The following is a 20,287-nucleotide window of genomic DNA, read 5'->3' as shown; positions in this document are numbered from 1 at the left end:
CCCCTGCAATCTGACTCCAAACCACAGCACAACTCATTTAAACTGTGGTCCCTTCCCCCATTTTCAGTATCCTCCGTGGAGATTTTGTAGATTTGTCTTATTAGGAATGCATATATCATCACCCCAACCCTAAGCATTTCATGCTGAAGTAGTACTGTCCTTCAATCATCTGACTTTTCATTTGGGTACAGAAATTACCTTTTTCATTTACAGCCCCAACCTCTACTAACCTGATGTCATACACTGGAGAGCGTAGGTCATGGGGCCCATGAGCAAACGCGCAGTGGACTCCATTCTTCGTGCAGTTTCCCTTGGAGTCTGTCTCATGAATACAGATTCCAGTTTTGTAGTAGCGCAAGTGATACCTCCTCTCTGTGTCTCCAGTAGTTCTATGCAAGAAGGGACACCTAAGGTACAGAAGGAGGGGAAGAACAAAGTTTAGTCACACAGGTGACTCAACACTACCAGAACACATATTGCCAATACAGGATGCTGCAGTTAACACCTTTGCTAACTCTGCCCCTTCTCTTATAGTGCACCTTCCAACACTACACAGAACCCCTAAACCTGTCGCTACTCAGTATATAATAGTTTCCCTCCCAAAAAGACGACTGGATTATTAATCCAGCAGCAGTTTATTATTCTAGTTTAGTGACTGCCAGGGATCTGGAAGAGAGCAAGGACACTGTCAAGGTGTTCTGATATACTAGCCATGATTGAAGGGACATCACATGGCACATACCATTTCCTCAGCAGCCCATCTAGACTTCGTGCTGTTACTGTTTCCTGCTGATGTACTCCTACAGGGCTGTGACAGTCTATCTATAGCCAGATGCATCCTTTATGTAGAGCACAGGACAAGAAAGGAGAATTACAACACTACCATTTTAACTTATGCTTTGTTTCCCCTCTTAGGCAGAAAAAGAATAATCTACACTGAGAACTAAAAAAAGAACAAAGATGGAACAGGTAAAGTTTAGATATTGCAGCATCAAGCTAAAAATCAGCAGAGTTCCGAGATGGCAACAGTTTTCATTCAGAGTTTGAGCGAGATATGAACCAGTGATCTAGAAGCCAAAGCCCCCACATATCCTATTTCCAGTCCCTTCCAGTTCTTTTCTAACAATGAAGAAAGCACTGAAACTGACGCTTCAGGCTGGGGGATTATTCCATCCTGCTGTAGTCACAAGTTCTTTACTTAATCGGGCAATAAAAAAAAAAAATTGTTTTCCCAATAAATAGCATTTTTCTGTGTGTTTATACTGGCACTGTGAAAGGGAGCTGAAATTCCATCTTTCTATAGCATCTCTATAATAAAACACTCCCTATATTTGACCACAGTTTGGCTACACTATTTATTCTTCCATATCTGTCATGTGGCTAAAATTATATTACTGGGTTAACCCTTTAATTGCTGGTGTCTGCCACATGCACAGCAGAAACACTTGCATCTCTGCTCCAGTTAAACTTACCACAGTCACAGGGAGAGAAAACACAGTAAGACAAACTCTTCCTCATGTTGCCTTATTCTGGGTACCTGTCATTTCCCTACTGGCTTCTTAAAAGTTCAGGAAGACAAAAACTGGCAAGTAACTGATACAATTTAAAAAGCTGGGGATAGATAATTCAGGGGGCAGACTAGACAACAAAGCTCCTCCTCTTTCTTCAATCTGTTAAAAACTAAGCTACCCTGCTAGTGAGCAAGAGCTATTATTTGACAGGCAGGGACTTTCTGAGCCCATTCGTCAGTGAGCTGTTTTTCCCACCTCAACTTTTCTGAAGATGCCAAGGCTCATGAGGACAGTGAACGATGCAAGAGGCGAATTCCCATCTAAGTGACCCATAGTATCATCTCTGCAGCAGGCCTGGAGCACATGGGTTGCTATTACAGTTTTTACATCTGTTCTCATGTTACGTATGTTACAAAGCTGCTTTACTGCTGACTTGCCTCATCTCTACAAGAACTGGCTGGAATCATCACCTGGACTGATCCCAAAAGCCTAATGCCTGAAAAGCAGGGTGCAGTCTTTACTTACTCATCTCCTTCTGGGCAGATTCCTGTGGTCTCGTCATACTTGGTACAGTAAATGTCAGGGCTGTAGTTAAATGTACCGTCCCGGCGGCGGATAGATCTGCGACGACGCTGGTTGACAAAGTGCCAGTGGAAGCAAGTGTAGGGCCGGTGCTGAGTGCACTTGTGCTGCACGAAAAGAGGACACTGCTCTGTGCGGAACTCCTTCAGGTAACTGCAGGCAGAAATCCAACAGCAGGAGATTAGGACCAGGATGCTGGTCAGAGGCAATATCCAATCACCCTGCAGAGTCCAGGCCAAACCGAGCTGCATCCATCACAGAGATGCCTGCTGTCCTTCCCACACCCTCCCTTGCTTTCGCTCTTAATAATGGAGGCTGGAAGCTGCTGGTTGTCTGTAATGGGAAGATATCAGTTACCAGGCCAGTTAACACAAACATGAATGCTAACAATAGCTGAAATTGTTTTCTATGGTGCCTTTCCGTATCATTTTGAAGAGGCTTTTTAAGAGCTTAGAAAATAGTTTGTGAGGAAATAGAACTCTTAAGTACCTTTCTATCCATTTCTATCTCTAAATCTGTGACCTACCTGGGCAAAGGAGGTTTCCTTCCTACAAGTTCAGTTTTAAAAAAAAAAAAAATACACTTCCTTGTAGCCATGTTTAAAGCTTCAAGTTACTGAGAAAGATTTTTAAAAGACTCTTTCACACCTCATCCTCTTGGTTTAACTTGGCTTCTTCAGTGCATGACTGACTATGAAATTAATCAATTTCTCTCTTGCAATCTTGTGAATTCAGGACTCAGTCTTGAAAAAGCAGGATAACTATCCTCAAAGTCCTGCACGTTTATGCTGTTTTAATTTTGATATGTAATTCTCTGAAAGTACGTGTCGTCTTTTATCCCAAGAACTAAAGAAGTCACAAGCTTTTATTTGTGACACTAATAACAGTCTCTAAACCCAGATTGTAGAGGATTACAAAATGGTTTAGATCAACATAATGATCTGACTGTGATCTGTGTGTAGGTGCTTACAAAATCCACGCTGCCTGAAACCCACTAGCTGCCCTGTATTTATAGGGAACATATGAACAGTGCAAGTAGCTCAGACCCGAATCCCACCAGGTTCGGTCTCAGAGACACCTCCAAGAACACAGAAGGCCCAGAGCATTCTGGTCTCTTATGTTTAGAGGTCAGTTTAAACAGCGAGTAACAAAATTTGTTGGTCAAAATAAAAGTGCTAGTATTCTGCTGGAAGCAACAGGATGATATAACAGCAGATGCAGACTCATTTTAAACTGCATATGTACTCCGAGGCAACAAAACGGAGTATAGGAATTTGTCAAGTATTCATTCCCATATTGGACGATCTTTCTATCATGTTTTTAAATAAATGGAAAGATGTCTGATGCCCAAAAGTGTATTTACAGATAATATCATCATGCTAGATTCACTCTGAAAGCAACATCTGTAAATAAAGCCTCCTTTCCTCTTTACCCCTGGCTGAAGGGAAAGCCTCAGGAAAATGCACAAATTCAAAGAGGTTTCATTTGTTTGCTATGAAGAGAGAATATCACTGACAAGAGCTTTCCTACATTGGATTTTGCAAGCATGAAAGGATAAAAGCTCTTCCTCCTCTTCAGCCTCCAAATACTCCAGACTTGCAGGTTCCACTGCTTTGGATCTGCGAACCTCAGGGCTGGAAGAGTCTCTGCAGGGGGCTGTAAGCCCTTTTCAACCCAAGCCCATCTGTCCCCTGCAATCCAGCGTGGCTGGAACAGTATCTGCATTGGGGCCCAAGGCTTAACATCAGAAAAAAAAAAAAAAAACGGAGCCAGCTTGCAGAAGCAGGTCTGTTTGGAGTAGGTGAGGGCTAACAACATCACTTTGTTCCTTTTCACTTCTAAAAAGCCAGCTCCATTCAGATGGAGATCCCTACTCCAACCACAGCAGCAATTCATCTGAAAACTGAATGCCACAATAAAATTAATCCATTCTTGAAAAGCTAAGCTGTTGGACTACGTACAGTTGTAAAAGGTGGAATTCCACAGATTATTTTATCGGCACACTAGTAAGACTTAGAACAAAAGCGACTGTAACAACATTTAGGTTAGAAAATTAATTAAACTTAAGCAGCATGATACTTTGCCTGTCATCCACAGATACTACACAGTCACCAACCAGTCCCTTCTATCCATACATCTCCATGTACACCTTAGAGACATGAGATTTACGTTACTCCCATTTTACATACCAGACAAACTGCAAAACAGCTGGCTACGTGCCCCAGCCAGTATCGTACAGCAATCAGAGTTTGTGACAAACCAAGAACATTTAAACTCCTCCATCTTCACTGAAGTGAGTCGTCCTGGGCTTAATTTGAAGAACAGCATCCTGAACCTCTTCAAGGCTCTGGAAACTAAGGGGAGATACCAGGCCTACACAACCTGGGTATCAAGTCCAGCACTCCAACTTGTAGTGATAGGCATGTAAAAAACACTGTTAAAAACCTAGAATTTAACAACTGCATGATCAACCCAGTTTAAGCAGCTTCCCTTTAGCAGGAGAGTTTTAAAATGTACACACTGCCTAGGGATTTTGGTCTCTGGAGTGTCAATTGTTGCTGAAGAGCATTTGAAAATTAATTGCATTTCATGATTGGCTAAACTCCCTGGAGAAACATTTATTATAATGTAAATGAAAGATAATTACATAAGTAAATGGTTCACCTGAAAAGTGTTTAACACCTAACTTGCTTCATCAGAAACTCATTCTTTAATGCAGTCTATTAAATAAATGATCTCTCACTCTTAATTTCAAAGAAGTCCTGCAAACAGGTACCATTGAGCACCGTACAACACATTAACTGTGCATGATCACCTCTGCAATAGACCCAACAGAGGAAAAGGAGAGTTGTCACATTAAGTCAGTCATTTCAAGCCTTTCAATCACTGCTTTGGGTTTTTCTCTTTCAAGCCACTATAACATTTTAAATCACCCTCCTCCACAATAGCCTGAATGGTAAATTGCCTTACAGCCCTGTATTCTCTTGATTCGTGAAGTGAGTTTTGGCTCCTCTGGGAGTGCATGGACCACTCAACCAGCCACTTTGTATTAAAATATATGAAAGGCATCTAAACCACATGTGTTTTGGGAACATAGAAAGGATACACAGACCACACTACCGCAATGTGATGTCTCACAAAGTGGAAAGCTATTAATATTTCAGTAGCCTCTCTGCAAAGGTTCTAAACAAAAACACACAAAACACTATCATGACAGATCATTCTGGTGTCAATGGTCTCTATAAATTTTTTCCCAGAACAGCTGAGAAAAGGAATTTTGGAACGACCCTTGAAACTGAAAACATGTTGATAACTGGTACACATTTCACAGCATGTCAGCCAAACGCTGTGTCTGTACAGGAAAAGGAAATCCAGCAATGATAACTTGCATTTCTCAACTCCTCTCTCAGGAAACTCTACAGCCCCCACGAGAGACATAAGAATTATTACCCCCATTTTATATAGGAGTTACTTCTATATTTATCTAGAAAAAAACCCAAACCAAAAAAACAAAAAAGGTAAAACTAATCAGTTTTGTATTGGTCTACTTTACATGCACTTTGTTTTGTATGTGTGTATATGTCATATTTTCAAACCCATATAATTTTTTTAAAAATGGAAACCACATAGCACAGCGTTCTTCCAATACTACATTAACATCAACAGCAACATCTGAATTCCTGGAGGAAATGTTATCATTTATGAGTTCTACTAAACAAAGACAAATGCAATTCTAAACAAATAGGACAAGACTGGACAGAACAATGCAGATCAAAGTCCGCAGCCTGAATTGGACTTGTTGCCGAACAGAACGGACACTACTGGAAATGAAAGCTTCTTTCACTAGGAAGACAAGAGGAGATGTTCTTAGACTAGCTTTGGGAACTCCCAGAGACCGACAGGAGTGGCAAGTATTAGGAAAAAAACCAATGCTACGTTGCTGAAATTCCACTTCCTCTGGGGTGGGATGTGGGAAGGGGCAGTGCAAGAATTTACACTAGCGGGGAAACTGCTAACTGTCTTTAATTGCCAGTGGCAGCTCCACTCTCCAGGACGGGGCAGCAAGTGTTTACATCTGCAGCTAGTAATTGCAGCTAGTTCCCCCTCTGCCCTGGAGGAATTGAGCAGCAATCTGCTCTGGGAGCTGCATGAAAAAGCATGCAGGGAAAAGGAAAAAAAAATAGCACTTCCAAACACTACCACCAAAAAAAAAAAAAAAAAAAAATTTCAAACCTAGAAAGGAGGAGGTAAAAAAAGAGAAACCAAGAAGAAATGCTAACCTAGAAGCTTTAAACTCAAGAATTGCAGCCTTGTCCTGGTCACATTCATTGCCTGCTGCTGCAGAGATCTCTTGCTTTGCTGCAGCTTTACTGGTCTGGCTCTGTTCATACTCAGTGCACTCAAGCAGCTCAGCCTAGAGGATACCTGCATCCGTACTGCGTTCCAGGACTGCAAACTTCCTGCCAAAGTTGACACAAGTCACACATGCAACAGCATGAGCTCAATTCAGGAAAATATGCTGGTAATGCACAAAGACAGCTGAGTTCTAAATTCCTCATTAAAGGCCTTACCCAAAGCTCCCTGAAATCACTGGAAGATGGGCACTGACACCAAGAGAGAAGTCTCTGCTTTGTAACAGAGGGATCAAGAAGACTGGGGAGAGAAACAATACTGAGGAGCATGGAAATGAAAGGATTAAAACCAACTCTGCCAAACTCTTGTTGCTCCCATAATGCAAAGCTGGGCCCTCCTTTGCTTGTGACACCCAAATAGCTTGCACTATTTGAAATTTTTACGTAGGCCCCAAGACAAGCTCCTCTCCTTTGCAGCCCTCCTTGCTCCACCCAGTCAGTCCCCTTTCTGCCAAAATTCCTCTCGGGCCCAAAGAGAGCACTGAGGTTCATAAACACGATCTGAAACTTCTGCAGCAGTACGACACCAGAGAGAAAACCATTAGATAATTATTTGGCTAATCCAGACTAAGACACTGTCTGTAAATGTAGGACAATAGTGAGATCCAACACCACTGTCATCTAGATTTCACATACATGTGAATGTGTGTTTACACCCATGAAGCTATGCTACAGCACCCTTAGTAAAGGCCCGCATTAAGCGATTGCTACCAGTGCTGTTTATCTGGTGCTAGACCAGTGTAAACTATGGACATCTTTTACACTAGCAGGCGGGACCCCTCTCAAAGCACTGGCCGCTGTCAGCGGGGCTCCATCCCTGCAGCTGCTCCTTGGTCACAAAGAAACTAACCCAGAGAAGGTAGCCCAGGCCATGTTCAGACAGCACAGGTTCTGGTCATTTCTGTAAAGTCCAGCCTGGTATGGACACTTTACTTAATTATTAGCACTGATATTAGGAATACTAGTTCAGGGCTGTATAAAGATTCTTAGTATTAGCCGCTCTCGAAAACAGCACACAGAGGCAAATCTAGTTAAGAAATCTACAAAGAAAGTGTTTGGTTTCGGGTTGTTTTTTTTTTTTAAACCAAGGCTTAAGTTCCTGATAAAATTTCAGATATCAGGAAGAAAATGCTCTTCTGCCATTTACCATTTATTTTAGTCCTGTCTGCCTTCTCTCAGCAGAGGATCACACCAGCAAAGGTATTAATTTCATCGGCACAAAAGTACATGGGAATGCTGGGGACTTTTGCCAGCACTTTTATATCAGTCATGTCCTGCTGTTTCAGACAGGACTGCATGAGGCCATAGACCTCTTCGTAAAGTTTCAGGTGGTCCCAGTTCACCTTGCTTGTAGACAGACATCCTTCCTGAAAAATGCAGCCTGAATGACAGAGGTCACTGCTCTCAGCTGCTCATCAGCTTTCCTTTGCTGCAAGTTCCTATTGGCACTGATCTGTCCAGACAGCAGGATGGAGAAAGTTTTCCTAATTCAGTTTAGGGTTAAAAAAAAAAAAAAGAGAAAGAAAGAAAGAAAAATCACCAGCTTAGCTTTCAAGTTTAAATTAGTGGTTTGAGCTAACACAGATAAAATTATCTGAAGTAAACCAGGGTGTGCTTACCCAACTGACTGCCTGCAAAGTAGGCAGCATTGCAAAACCCAGGAGAGAATATCTAACCATGGATATAGATGTTTCTAATTCAATAATGCTTATCTATTGAAAATATTTTCAAGAGCCACCCCAACACAAGAGGAAAAGAGCTGTCCATATTTAATCAGCTCTCTAAATTCATTTCACCCTCATAAAATTTTATTGCAAAAGATGATATCAGACACACTTTAAGTAACAAGCCCATGACTCAATTATTTTCTTTTACTGAACTGTGGTATTCCAATTGAAATGAGTCAGTGGTGCATGACAGAATCTACTTATTCCAACAGGATACTCAATAAAAATCCTGCTAATGCACCTTTCATTTAACATATCATTACTGATAGAGAAAACCCATGATATGCAGTTCTGACATTGCTTAGGAGTTTTTGCTCTTAGGGCAAAGAAGATGTTCCAGAATAAAGGGGGGGGGGGGGTGCAGGGGGAGGAAATAATGGGGATTTAAAGAATAGTGTTGTTCCAGAATAATTCAGAGAAAGGGTTTCATACCAGCATTCCCATGATATCTTAGAAAATGCTGGCATTTCAATGCAAAGCAAGCTTCCTGACAGGGAACATAGCCTTCGACTCTCAAGATTTCTTGGGATTTGGGAGAAAAAAGTCAAACAAACAATCTAACTTCATAGGAGTTGTAGTTCCTTGTTCCCAGGGGTGGACACAAGGCAACCAAATCCCTCAACCGACAGCTGCAGACTACCAACAGCCTCGTTTACAGCCTGCCTAAACCTCTGCACAGAAATGTTTAGCATCCTTCTAACAAGAGCAGTAGTTAAGACAAGTCTGTTTCAATAAACAATATTTTTTTTACTTACTGGCAGATGTAACCTAATATTGAAACAGAGCCTCACACCAATCACTGCTGAATATCAAACAATAACAAACACTTTTAGCAGCAACCTTGAAGGTTTTCATTGTGATTTCAGGCAAAGTTCTGACCAGGTTTTACCAGGAATCTTTATCAGTTACTGTGGCTCACCATTATTGGATATTTCCCCATTTTCCATATTTAATGATATTTTTGTAAATAACCTCACAGATCTGACCAAACCCTCACACTTCACACCAAGGCTTTTGCCTATGCCATGCATCACTTGACACAAAATGCAAACATCTCTTTCAGTACATCTCAACAATGATCACTCTATCTGCCTTTCCACAACCTCAACAGCCAGGTGCAGTTTTGTAAACCTTGAAAAGATTAGAAAGCATTTAAATCTCAAAGAAAAATATATGGATCACTTTATAAAAACAAAAGGCTGACTGTGAATGCGGGGAAGGAAAAAAGGATGAGGAAAAAGTTTCAGTAAGCTCACATCTGTCAAGAAGATAGACTTCACATGCCTCAGTGTTTTCTTTATCACCTAAATAAATTGAACCATCAACTGGAAAAAGGTCACACAGCAGACAGCACTGTGTGATTTTAAAGCTGTTAGATTTCCCCTTCTCCATTAGAGCTTGACAATAATGTCAGTCTAAGGGCAAATAAAGTGAGAGTTGGAGAGACTTATTACAGATGCATGGAGTTGGGCTTGTTTGGTTGTGGAGGTTTTTTTGTTTCAAGAGTTCACATAACTCGTTGTGTACCTTAGTGCACTTTAGATCAGAAAGACAACTGCTCACATCCATAGCCCACAGCTCCCCCACTTTTCGCTACAGAAATAGGTAGGCAGCAGTCAAGTTTTCCTTTTTCTAGGCATCTGATCAATTTAGCAAGTAAAGTGGAGCTGGATGCTTGCAAATAAATGCTAAAGGATAGTGTGTACTGCAGAAGCTAAAATACAAACTGCTGGATTACAGAAAACTAAGGATAACACACCAACCAGTACAATAGTCATATTCAACAGTAACCTGATCGTTACTGTAACTCTATTTCTGGATTTCAAAGATCATGGGGTGGACAACAATGCAACTAATTCAATTCAGCCACAACGAAAGATCTATCTACTACCAATACTTTTTAGATAAGAAATTTGACTGCAAAAGTTCATGCTAAAAATGACACGTGTTGGCAACAATCAGAAATGATCAGGACATTTTTCAGTTAAAAGAAAAATGTCAGACACAAACAGTTGTGTCTTGTCTACACTGAAAACCTAAAGAAAAACAAAGAGAAACACTACAGCATGGTGCCAGCCCATCACAGGAAGACAGCCTTGCACCAGTTTCAGGCAAAACATTGCTTGGTTTCCACAGTTATAGCAAAAATGGCTCTGTTTTGAGAGAAATACCATGTTGTAGCTAAGTAGCTCACCAATGCTGTGTCTTGATGAGGAAAGAAAATCAAGGCTTTCAACTCAGAGTTAACTCAACAAAATGAACGTTTATCACATTTGTGAACAGTCAAGACACAAGCTCCACTGAACTACAATTGCGTTACAGTCTGCGGGTGTCAAGGAAAAGAGGTGCTTGTTCAGACTTCCCTTGAGCTGTGCATCCCTTAGGCTTGGCATACATCGAGTTGAGTCATTCAAACCCGACGAATAAAACAATTTGAGCCATTTTTTTGGTGGTGTGCTCTCTTTAAAAAGCATAAACTTGTTGCATCAGTGGACCATGAAATGTATATGATCAAGCCATACCAATAAAATCCATTTTAAACACAAGTGTTTGTTTAAACAAAGCTTTCACCTTTTTTAATTAAAACAATCCAAGCACAGGCATATGCAAACACTTAAATGCACTAAATTTCAGAGATGCTTCCTTAAAAGCTATTCAGCAAGATCCAGAACTCTGCATAAAGCCTTGAGTTTACATTCACATTTCCCTGAGTTTGATCTCTTTTTTCCCAAATTAGTTAGCCATGAATGTGTGTTACTTGACATGACCTCAAAATTAACTAAGCATTTAGACAGTTCATGCAATGTTTTAAAAACACAGCCAACGTTTTCCCAAGTTTATATGACATATTTTCAATTTGACACTGCTGGTTTATGTGAACAACACAGCTGTGCCTAAAGTACACCTCCCTGTTTTCAAACATGGACCACCCCCAATTGAGACAACCCTCATCACCCTGTGGGTTGGTTTCTGCTCTACAAACTATTTAGCTGCCATTAATTCTTCCCTACAGCACCTGTGTAAGTGCTGAGTCTATGAAAACAGGATCATACTGAAATAATTATTTTTCAATAACATGTGGGTTGAGCCCAACTGTTTCGGTGAAAATATCGGCTCTTACTGCGTCCAGACAGCTGTACACTGTTGAAGGTTATACCTGGTTTAATTGTCAGCACAATATATCAACATGTGCTTAAATATGAGCAGTTAAATATTTTACTGTTAATTACTTTGCAAAAACATCCATCCACAGACTTGTCTATTATGGTAATTTATTCAGCTTATATCCTAATAAATTTTCTATCTCCTATTAACTGGATTAGATAGGTGATGCTTCTTTATCCTAGCATTAGTGTTTGTAGGCTCAGACACATGGAGAATGTCTGCAGAAAGGCAGGGTTCAAATGGAGTTAACACATCAGGTTTGCTGCACTAGACTACAATGAATTAAGGTCTGAATAATACACTGATGACCTGTGCTGTAAAAATTAAAGTCCCAACTTCCAGTAAAGTTTTCCCACACTGTACTTCTCTCACCATCGATTCAATCACTAACAAAGCCTACCAAGCGCTAGCAACTGTAGAAACACTAGTGAAGGCTGGAAACAGGGCTGGGCCGTTTCAAAACTTGTGTTACTCACTCTGCTAGTTCCCTAAAACAAAACATCCCACATGCAAAAATTCATAAAGTCTAATTCAGAAAAATGTTATTTCCATACATGCCATTACATAGCTCAGGGTTTCAGTTACAGATTTTTATGAGCATTTCTAGGCAGCTAACCTTTAACATCTTGTCTCACAAGAGGTGCTTCAGAAACAGAGCACAGTAGCCTGCCTTCTCGTAACCACACCAAGAACCCTCATGATTTAAAAAACAGCTCGTAGATCAATTGAAGCCCCATACTCACAACAGTTTTAAGACAGTATGTGAACTGTTTGAAGGTCTACACTTACACTGGACCAAAACCAGAAAACCAAAACCCTGCAAGAAATGACGGATCTATAGTGCTCTCATCCAGACCAATCTACATTTGAAAATGAAATGGCATCTGCTTCTTCTCAGGTTAAATGCCAACCACATTCGCAGCAGCCTCTTTGGAAAAGGCTTACATTTGTGAACAGACATTTTCTGTTGTGAGTTTGAAACAAAACATGGTGATTATCTAACAAGCATGAACCTGCATCCCATAACATATGTGCCAGCACAAAGATAGAAGCCAACTCTTACTGGTTGATTTTGAAGAAATCAATGTTAGCCATTCAATCGATTTTCTTTTCCATTCAGCACTCAAATCAGACTTCATCCCTGTCTGCTACAGCCCAGTGGACTCTTTCGACACTCCATAAGGCAGGCACACCTCAGAATAAAAGTCCTATATACACAGATAGACTGGTCCAAAGAAGCACCATTACACGACCCCACACCAGACTGAGCTTCAAACAGGTAGGCTGACATGAAGATGTATACCAGCGCTCCCCCAAGGGAAAAGCAGTCAAATCCCAGGCTTCTCATTTTCCATTTTGATTAATCAATACATGAATAAATCTGGTGGCACTCTCAAGATAATTTAACTGTGCAAACAATATTATTATTTTTTGTTGCTGTAAAGCTGCACAATTGCCCTGAGGCATCTGCTGTTTTTATTTCGGCTATGATGGCAATATTCAAGTGCTATTAATGAAACCTCACAGTCTATTGAAAATTAGAGGAGAAAAATCACCTCTGAGCATACTGGGTGTGGACTGACAGCTTCTTTTTGAACTGTGGTGACATGCTGAAGATGAAGGCTAACAAGTATAACAATACTGACTTTAATTAATTCAGATTTTTGCAGATATTCATCAGGTATAGTTTCAAGAAACTAATTCCCTTTCCATATGTGCATGACTGCTTATTAATCTAAAGAAATTCTAGGCATACAATGATAAAAAGCAATCCAACTTTAATTTCTTAACTGTAATTAACAGTGCCATCATTCTCAATAAGCCAGTACGCTCTACTAAAATGTATTTACAATTTTTGACCAACAGATAGCTAAGGATGGGCTAAGATTTTTTCTTGTCTGACCACAAACTCAGTGTAAGCTCCTCTTCTGCCAGTGTTTGGACAACTATATTCAATTAAACATCTCTGACTTTGAGTAAGAGATAAGAATCAGGCCAGTATCAAACATCTCAGTAAGCTAGTCCTTTTATTGCCATCATTGCACTTTAGCACTTAAAATGGAAATATTTCTTTCAAAGAAAACCTAGAACTTTTCTTGTTGTAACAATAACCTTCTAAACCTGAATGAACGCTACGGCAGGTTGAAGGTGTGTGAGTCAGAAGACAGCCTGCAACAAACCTAAGAAGAGAAGAAATTGTCAGTATGCATTTTAAGAGAACATTCATTCCAACTGATATTTCAAATGTCAAACTGGTATTAACTGCATCAAGCACTGATCAAAATACACAAGACAGAGATTGCTGAGAAAATTATCACAAGCATCTAAATTGGCTGTCATCACTAGGTGGAGTTTGAGAAAGTACAAGCCTTTAGCATCTCCTTGTGTACCCTTCTGGTGAGGCTTTGTATTTTTGATTGCCCTGATACAAAAGACAAACTCTCTCTAAATAAAGTAGAGAAAAAAGGTAGCTAAGAAACTGCACTTCCTCTACAGCCTGCTGCCACATAACCATTCATTAATTTAGGACATTAGGGGATCTGCTGACTGGCTCTGTGCATAGCTTTCAGTAACAACTTTGTACCTGATTTGCAAGCTATCTGCTGAATGTTACAAGAAGTTTAAGCGTATATAAAGCCTTTATAAGATAGCAACCTCTGTGATTGTCTCCTCTTGTAGTCCACGATTTCATCAAGATTTAGTTTAAGGAGTTTTAAAGAAGGAAACTAACTAACACAATATTAAAAAAGCAACAACAATTAGACAAAAAATTTCTTAAAAAGTTTAGATGTAGGTCATTCCATTAGGCGAAGTGATGGACCAGGTAACTTCTCACCATCTCTTTCAGCCCTGTCTCTTGTGCTTTCAAAAAGATTTATGAAGTTTTTAGAAAGCAAGAAGAAAAAGTTAACGGAAGGAACAAAACACCACCTCAGCGTCCTCTGAAAATGAACATAGCTCTTAGGGTCCTGACAAGCTGGTTCTCATGAGCCTCAATGCAGCAATTTAAGACATGATTGCTCCAGCTCTTTATTTTGCTCCTCTCTCAGAAATTACAGCTCCTTATGACAGGGTTAACAGAAGGGAATGTATGCCTGCTCTCTGGCTGCCCCAGTTCACAGCCTGGTATATTAATACAGTCTACCAGTGACAGTTAGCTCATGCTAATATGCTAAACAATAAGCATGATTAACTGATGTACTGACACATTCCCTCCTGCCACGTTGTTACAGGGGCAGTAACATCCAGTGAACAGCTAGGCAGCAATGCTGTAATGCACTGCAGGAAGATTTTCCAGAGGACATTGGTCAGACCCTTTGTAACAAGAAGGCTGCACATTTCAGCTGCTCATAGAAATTAGAAAAACCTTATTCTGGTGGAAAGAACAGATCTAGAGAAAATAAAATACTGAATTCCAACAGAATTTTACTTAAAATATAGCCACACAAAATAAAAAAAAATTAGACAATATGTAAACCTACAGAATGAGAAAAAGTGATATAATGGGAAACTCTAAGCTCTGAGGTTTTCTAAAAGAATTATCAATGTTAATTTTGTCTCCCATGCTACACAAAATTATTCTATATGCTAATGTAAACAATGTATGAACATTAACATAGTACTTTATTTTAAAATAAAAAATTGAAAGAACCATTTTCCAAGTTGGAACAATTCTGCATGACTGAATCCCTCTCCTCTTTCACAGAGTTTCCGATTTTTGAAATACCAAGCCTTGCCAGACCAAAACTAATTCTGAAAATGTCAAAGCCATACATGAAGCTTTTCACTCTGCAAAATATCTACATGCCACCTATAGAGCAGTTACCTATATGTGAATTACCTGCCACTTTTGATATCCAAAAGTACTCACTTAAGTGTAAATGTAGCAAGGAAACCACAGCTCCAGTCTCACTGCAACACAAGGGAGAAATACCTTATTGCCTCAACATGTGCATTCATCAGCAGGACAGTGCAGTCCTGCACAGAGCCTGTACTGATTGGGCCCAGACTGCCCACTAGCCCGTCTCTCAAGCTGCAGTCTTTCAACACTTATCCTTTGAAGAACCAAAAAATCTAAAGTGTCATTTTTCAGTGTATGTATATGGTGGTAAGCACATACTGTGAAGGCAGCACATACTGTGAAGGCAGCTCTTCCTGTTCACACTCCAGTACTTTATACTTCCAACTTCCTGTAACTATTCACACTTCCTAATAACAGTTTGCAGTGGACTTGTATTCAGTGAAGTTTACACAGACTTAAAAAAGAGCAATAATAACCAGCTTGTACTTCCCTGATAAGCTGACATTTACAGGTAATGATGTAGCAGGCTGCTCGTAAGTCCCCAGGTTAGAAGTACTGACTTATTCTGTGCTTTCCTAACTATCTCCAAGGGTATTACCAAACCTGAAACCTAAAAATGCATGGGTTTTTTTTTTCCCCACTGTTGCTGTTCTTGTTTTCTGGGTTGTCTGTGGGGTGTTTTGTTTGGTTGCTTTTTGTTTGTTTGGGGTTTTTTTGTTTAAACAACAGGGCTAGTTTCTATTTTTGTCTAAGTCCATATCATCTTATTGATCTAAGGGTTGTCACCAGTAAAACCAAAGCAGAATTAGGGCAACAGTTTGTTATTTTAAGAGTTCTGATGGTTTAAAAAGAACACAAACCGTTTCTAAAAACAATTTCAAAAGCCTAAACATATTTGCTAGGTTGTGAAAACCACCTAATTCAAGCACATCAAAACTATAATCTAACAGACTATGCAGACAAATGCTACAAGGGTCCTAGAAGAGCAAGCCACTTAGGAAAAAAAAGCAACTCTGAAAAAGTGTTAGCTACACATCTGGTTTTGGGCTTTCTTTGCACAGATAGTCAGTCTGCACATTTGAGATCAGACATGCTATGTTCCCCCTGCCAGTGATAAGACACTGTCCACTGATAAGAAGATAAGGATTACTCTATTACAGCTACTACAAATGCTTCAAGGTGCATTTTTGTGTGCCATTGGTTTTGAGTAAGAATTTAAACATAAGATTTTGAGATACATAAGACTGTGTGTGCAAGCTCACCATTGAAATCCAAGTCCACCTATGAGCTTGCTATTTTTATTTCTTCTTCACCCCTATTTCTATCACTGTCCTAATCAGAGTTCCTATTTAAGGCTGAGAAACCACCAGACAAGGCACTACTCGACAACACGCCAAGTACAAAAATGTCTTTGATTTGAGCTATAACCAACCTGATTTTCATCCCCACTTAAAATGTCCTTCACTCAAGTGCACTAGTCCTTCTACCTCTAAATGGCTGGCATCAAAATGGTTGCAAGACAAAGCTTGGGTGAGTGCAAGCCAGCAGTCACTAATATGACAGCACGACCAACCGTGTGGATGCAGTTCTAGCACTACTTACAAGGTACTAATCCTTCAGGAATTTCCCACAATTCCTTCCCTTGTGGAAAAGGGAAGACAAGTTTTTTGTCTTTTATGCTGCAAAGGCATAATCACAAAGCTTATCTTGCTGTAGCACAAAGGAGGACAGGATGTGCTCCGAGGCATCTCGGTCCAGAACTCAAGTGAGGGTACAGCCTGTGGGGACACGGAAACCTGAAGTTTATTTACAGGATGGCTGTTCATATTTAAGATGGGCACACTCAAGAGAATTATCTTGAGTAGCTATGATCTGGGTTATGCCCAACAAATCTGTATCCCAAAGAGTTTATCACATAAATCAGAGCATTTTCGACACTGCTTTTGAGCGGAGCGTGTGTACTTTCAATAAACTAGAATGAAGGCACTCTTCGGTTTTTTTATTAAATAGGTTAATTTATCTTCACCCAAACATTTGCTTTCCTGCAGAGTTATTAAAACTGTCTGACTTTCAGGTGAATACACAGTGAACAAAGGACTGCTCTACTTTCACTTATCTAAATTCTGCCAGATCAATAAATACCCAAGCAGTGGATAGGATCTTTACAATTCACAATTAAAGAGTCCAGTCTGAAAACCAATGAAGACATCAACAGCCAAATGGATAGACTGTACCAAACAAAACTACACGATAGTACTCAGTATCTACAACTCCAAGTGACTGATCGCTTGCTTTCAGTTTCTTTGAACTCAGCCTCTATCCACATTTGTAGATAACACATTAAAGACAGAGATAGATACACACAAAAATAACCATGCCAGCTAGAGCTAAAAAACGGTGCAAAGTCAATACTTGGTTGAGGTTTGACAGAGCGTACCCAAACCAAATCCACTTCCCACTATGAGCAATCAACTAACCCCTGCACAGCACATCGCCCGAAGCAGATCAAAGCCATGCCAGCCCACAGGTACCCCAGAAACAAGCCCATCTCACCCCTTTGTTCTGAGGAATACACTGACCTCATCCTGCTACAGGAGCTGCGGGATTGCAAGGAACAGCCACATGCAGAAATCTCTAATCCAGCAACCCAGAGAGAACACAACAGCAGTTGTTGAGTATTTCATTACTCGCTTGAATTCTACAAACAGAATACCAGATCCCCAGATGAGAAACACACCATTCATAATTAAATAGCAAAATTTGGCATATACCAGAATGACTTGGTCTCCAGGAGTATCTAGCTGCGTGCTACAACTGCTACCAAGGACACAATTGAAGGGGGTTTTTAGGCTCTTCTTCCGCTAGCAAACAGTGCCAAAGGTGTGAGATAGCATCACTAATTCTTTTTTTTTTTTTTTTTTCAGATTTTCTTTTGCTGTACATCTAGAACAAATGTAAAGGCTTCCTGACAAGCAGTTCAAAGTACCTAAAAATCTCATGCAAGTAATACCAATAGTTTAGAAATCGACACTAATACAGAAATTGGAACACTTCCTAACAAATACAACCAAAACTTTCCAAGACAGAGATCCCCAGCACCAGATTGCCTGTCCCCAGGGAACAGCAAAGTATGGAGATAATTAAGCTTACTTGAGTTTACAACTTGTAACCTTCATGTCATTTTAAGGAAACAAACTATATTTAAGAAAAAAAAAAAGGAAGAAAATATTTACGTTTTGACAACATACAACTTGTTCACATCAACGACCACCACGTAAGTTCCCATATGTTATCAGAAGGAGGTTTACAGTATGATGTGACCTAGTGTACAAATCCAAGACTTTCAAAGTATGGCTCACATCCCACTGTCAGCACTCTGCAGCTCCCAAACCCATCCTTCACTTATGGTTATTCAGCTTCTCTGCAACTGTTTTCACTGAAGTATTTTTAGCATCCATCTGAAAATACAAGTTTTACCCTCTGGAAAGAAGCTAATTGCACCAGCACCTTTGCTCCACACTGTCCCATTTTGGTCCTCTGTCCTTTTCAGCTAGCAGGTCCCAATCTCCCTTCTCCCATTTCTTGAACTCTTTCTTCCACTGTTTCTTTCCTAATCTTTGATATCCTGGTTTCCATGGTCATGCTTAGCCATGTTATCACCTTTGTCTTGCCCTACATAGCATACTTACAATCTCTCTACCTCACCTCCTTGCCACCTGGGTTTTTCCCCATCTCGCTTTTGACCAATTGCTTCTCTGTTGTTGGTGTCGCTCCACCTCCCTCTGTACTCCACCTGTACCCTCTTTTACCGCTACAGCAACAGTCCTAGCAGACTCCTTCATGCCAGTTTCTCCTATAAAGCTGTCAAACTTTAACTGCAGACACCACCAGAAATAAAGTAACCTATAAGGCTGCAAATTGCCAGCTCCCTGAAGATCACAACAGAACCTTCACAACAGACATAAAACCTAGAAGCCCTCATTCTGCCATACACTTGGTATTCTGCACAGCCTCAAGGAAGAGGATGTCAAATAGCCTGTGATCCCTGCAGCAGGCATATGGGTTGTATGGATCCGTGCCTCTACATTTCTTGCAGCTCTTTTCATTCCCTGTATCATAGTGTGAACGCAGGGAAGAAGTCCATCACCAACCTTATGAAAACGCAAACTAAAAGAACACAGGCCACACTCTGAACATGCCCTTCTCATCGTGGGTGGGGGCATCAACACAAAGGAGAGATACGGGTAATTTGTACAACTTTTTTCTGTATGCGGACAACACCCTATAATGATAAGGGTAGACAGTTTGGCACACATATTTTGTTCACAAGGAACAGTCCCAAACTTTTTTCTTTTAAGGAGGATAGGGAACACCTGACCTATTTCCATCTATTACACGTCCATCGCTAGCCCATCCTCACAAAGACAATGCTCACTCTCAATCCACCTCGTTATCCCTATTGGAAAAGGGGAACTGAATGTCATTGCCACAACTTCCAGCCCAAACAACTTATCACAGGCCAAGTTCACAGAGCACAAGCTCCAGGAGGTCGTATATCCTTGGGACAACGCAGTGAAACAGTATTTTTTGCTTAGGGAAGCCACATTCCAGCAAAAAAGCCTTCACCGAGGCGCCGTCTCCAGTGACGGAGGCGATACGCACCAACTGTGTTTCCTTCACAGAGGAATCCCACCGGAGCGGTGTAAGAAAAGGCGGGAAGAGGACAAGCACTTCTCGTGATTTTCGGGTAACATTTCCCACGGGGGCTATTTCTCACACACGTGTAAAACGTTCCCGTAGCTTGCTCGTGGGCAACTTCTCAAAGACGCCTGTCCTGACGAGGGACCCCGCGACAAGCCACCCCTGACAGGCTGCCAGCAGGCGAAGCGCACGCCAGCGGGGTTTTGGTCCTGGGGGGCCACCACACAGCGCGGCACCCGTCTCCTCACGACGCCTCCCTCCACAGGTGCCCGAGGAGCCCCCACAGGGGCTGGGGGACCTCGGTGACAGCAGCACCCGGGCAGCAGGACCCGAGGAGCCCGACACCCCAGACTGCCACCACCATGCCCGAGCTGACATACGCGGGGGG

The 20,287-nt window shown here is 40.9% G+C and overlaps 1 protein-coding gene across 1 annotated transcript in view; it reads right to left on the bottom strand.

Annotated features, from left to right (window-relative positions):
- UNK (unkempt family zinc finger) overlaps positions 1-20,287 on the bottom strand; it is a 43,319-nt gene that overhangs the window by 21,964 nt on the left and 1,068 nt on the right. Inside the window, exons 2-3 of the mRNA XM_010579479.1 lie at positions 2,037-2,246; positions 231-407 (exon numbers count right to left, since the gene is read on the bottom strand). Coding sequence (XP_010577781.1) covers positions 231-407; positions 2,037-2,246 — 387 coding nt within the window. The remainder of the gene's footprint in view (positions 1-230; positions 408-2,036; positions 2,247-20,287) is intronic.

Source organism: Haliaeetus leucocephalus, unplaced genomic scaffold, assembly GCF_000737465.1.
Source record: "Haliaeetus leucocephalus isolate CR32 unplaced genomic scaffold, Haliaeetus_leucocephalus-4.0 Scaffold657, whole genome shotgun sequence".
NCBI classification, from domain to species: Eukaryota; Metazoa; Chordata; class Aves; order Accipitriformes; family Accipitridae; genus Haliaeetus; species Haliaeetus leucocephalus.
Note: the sequence above shows the minus strand (reverse complement) of the source record. Positions and strands in the feature narration are given on the sequence as shown.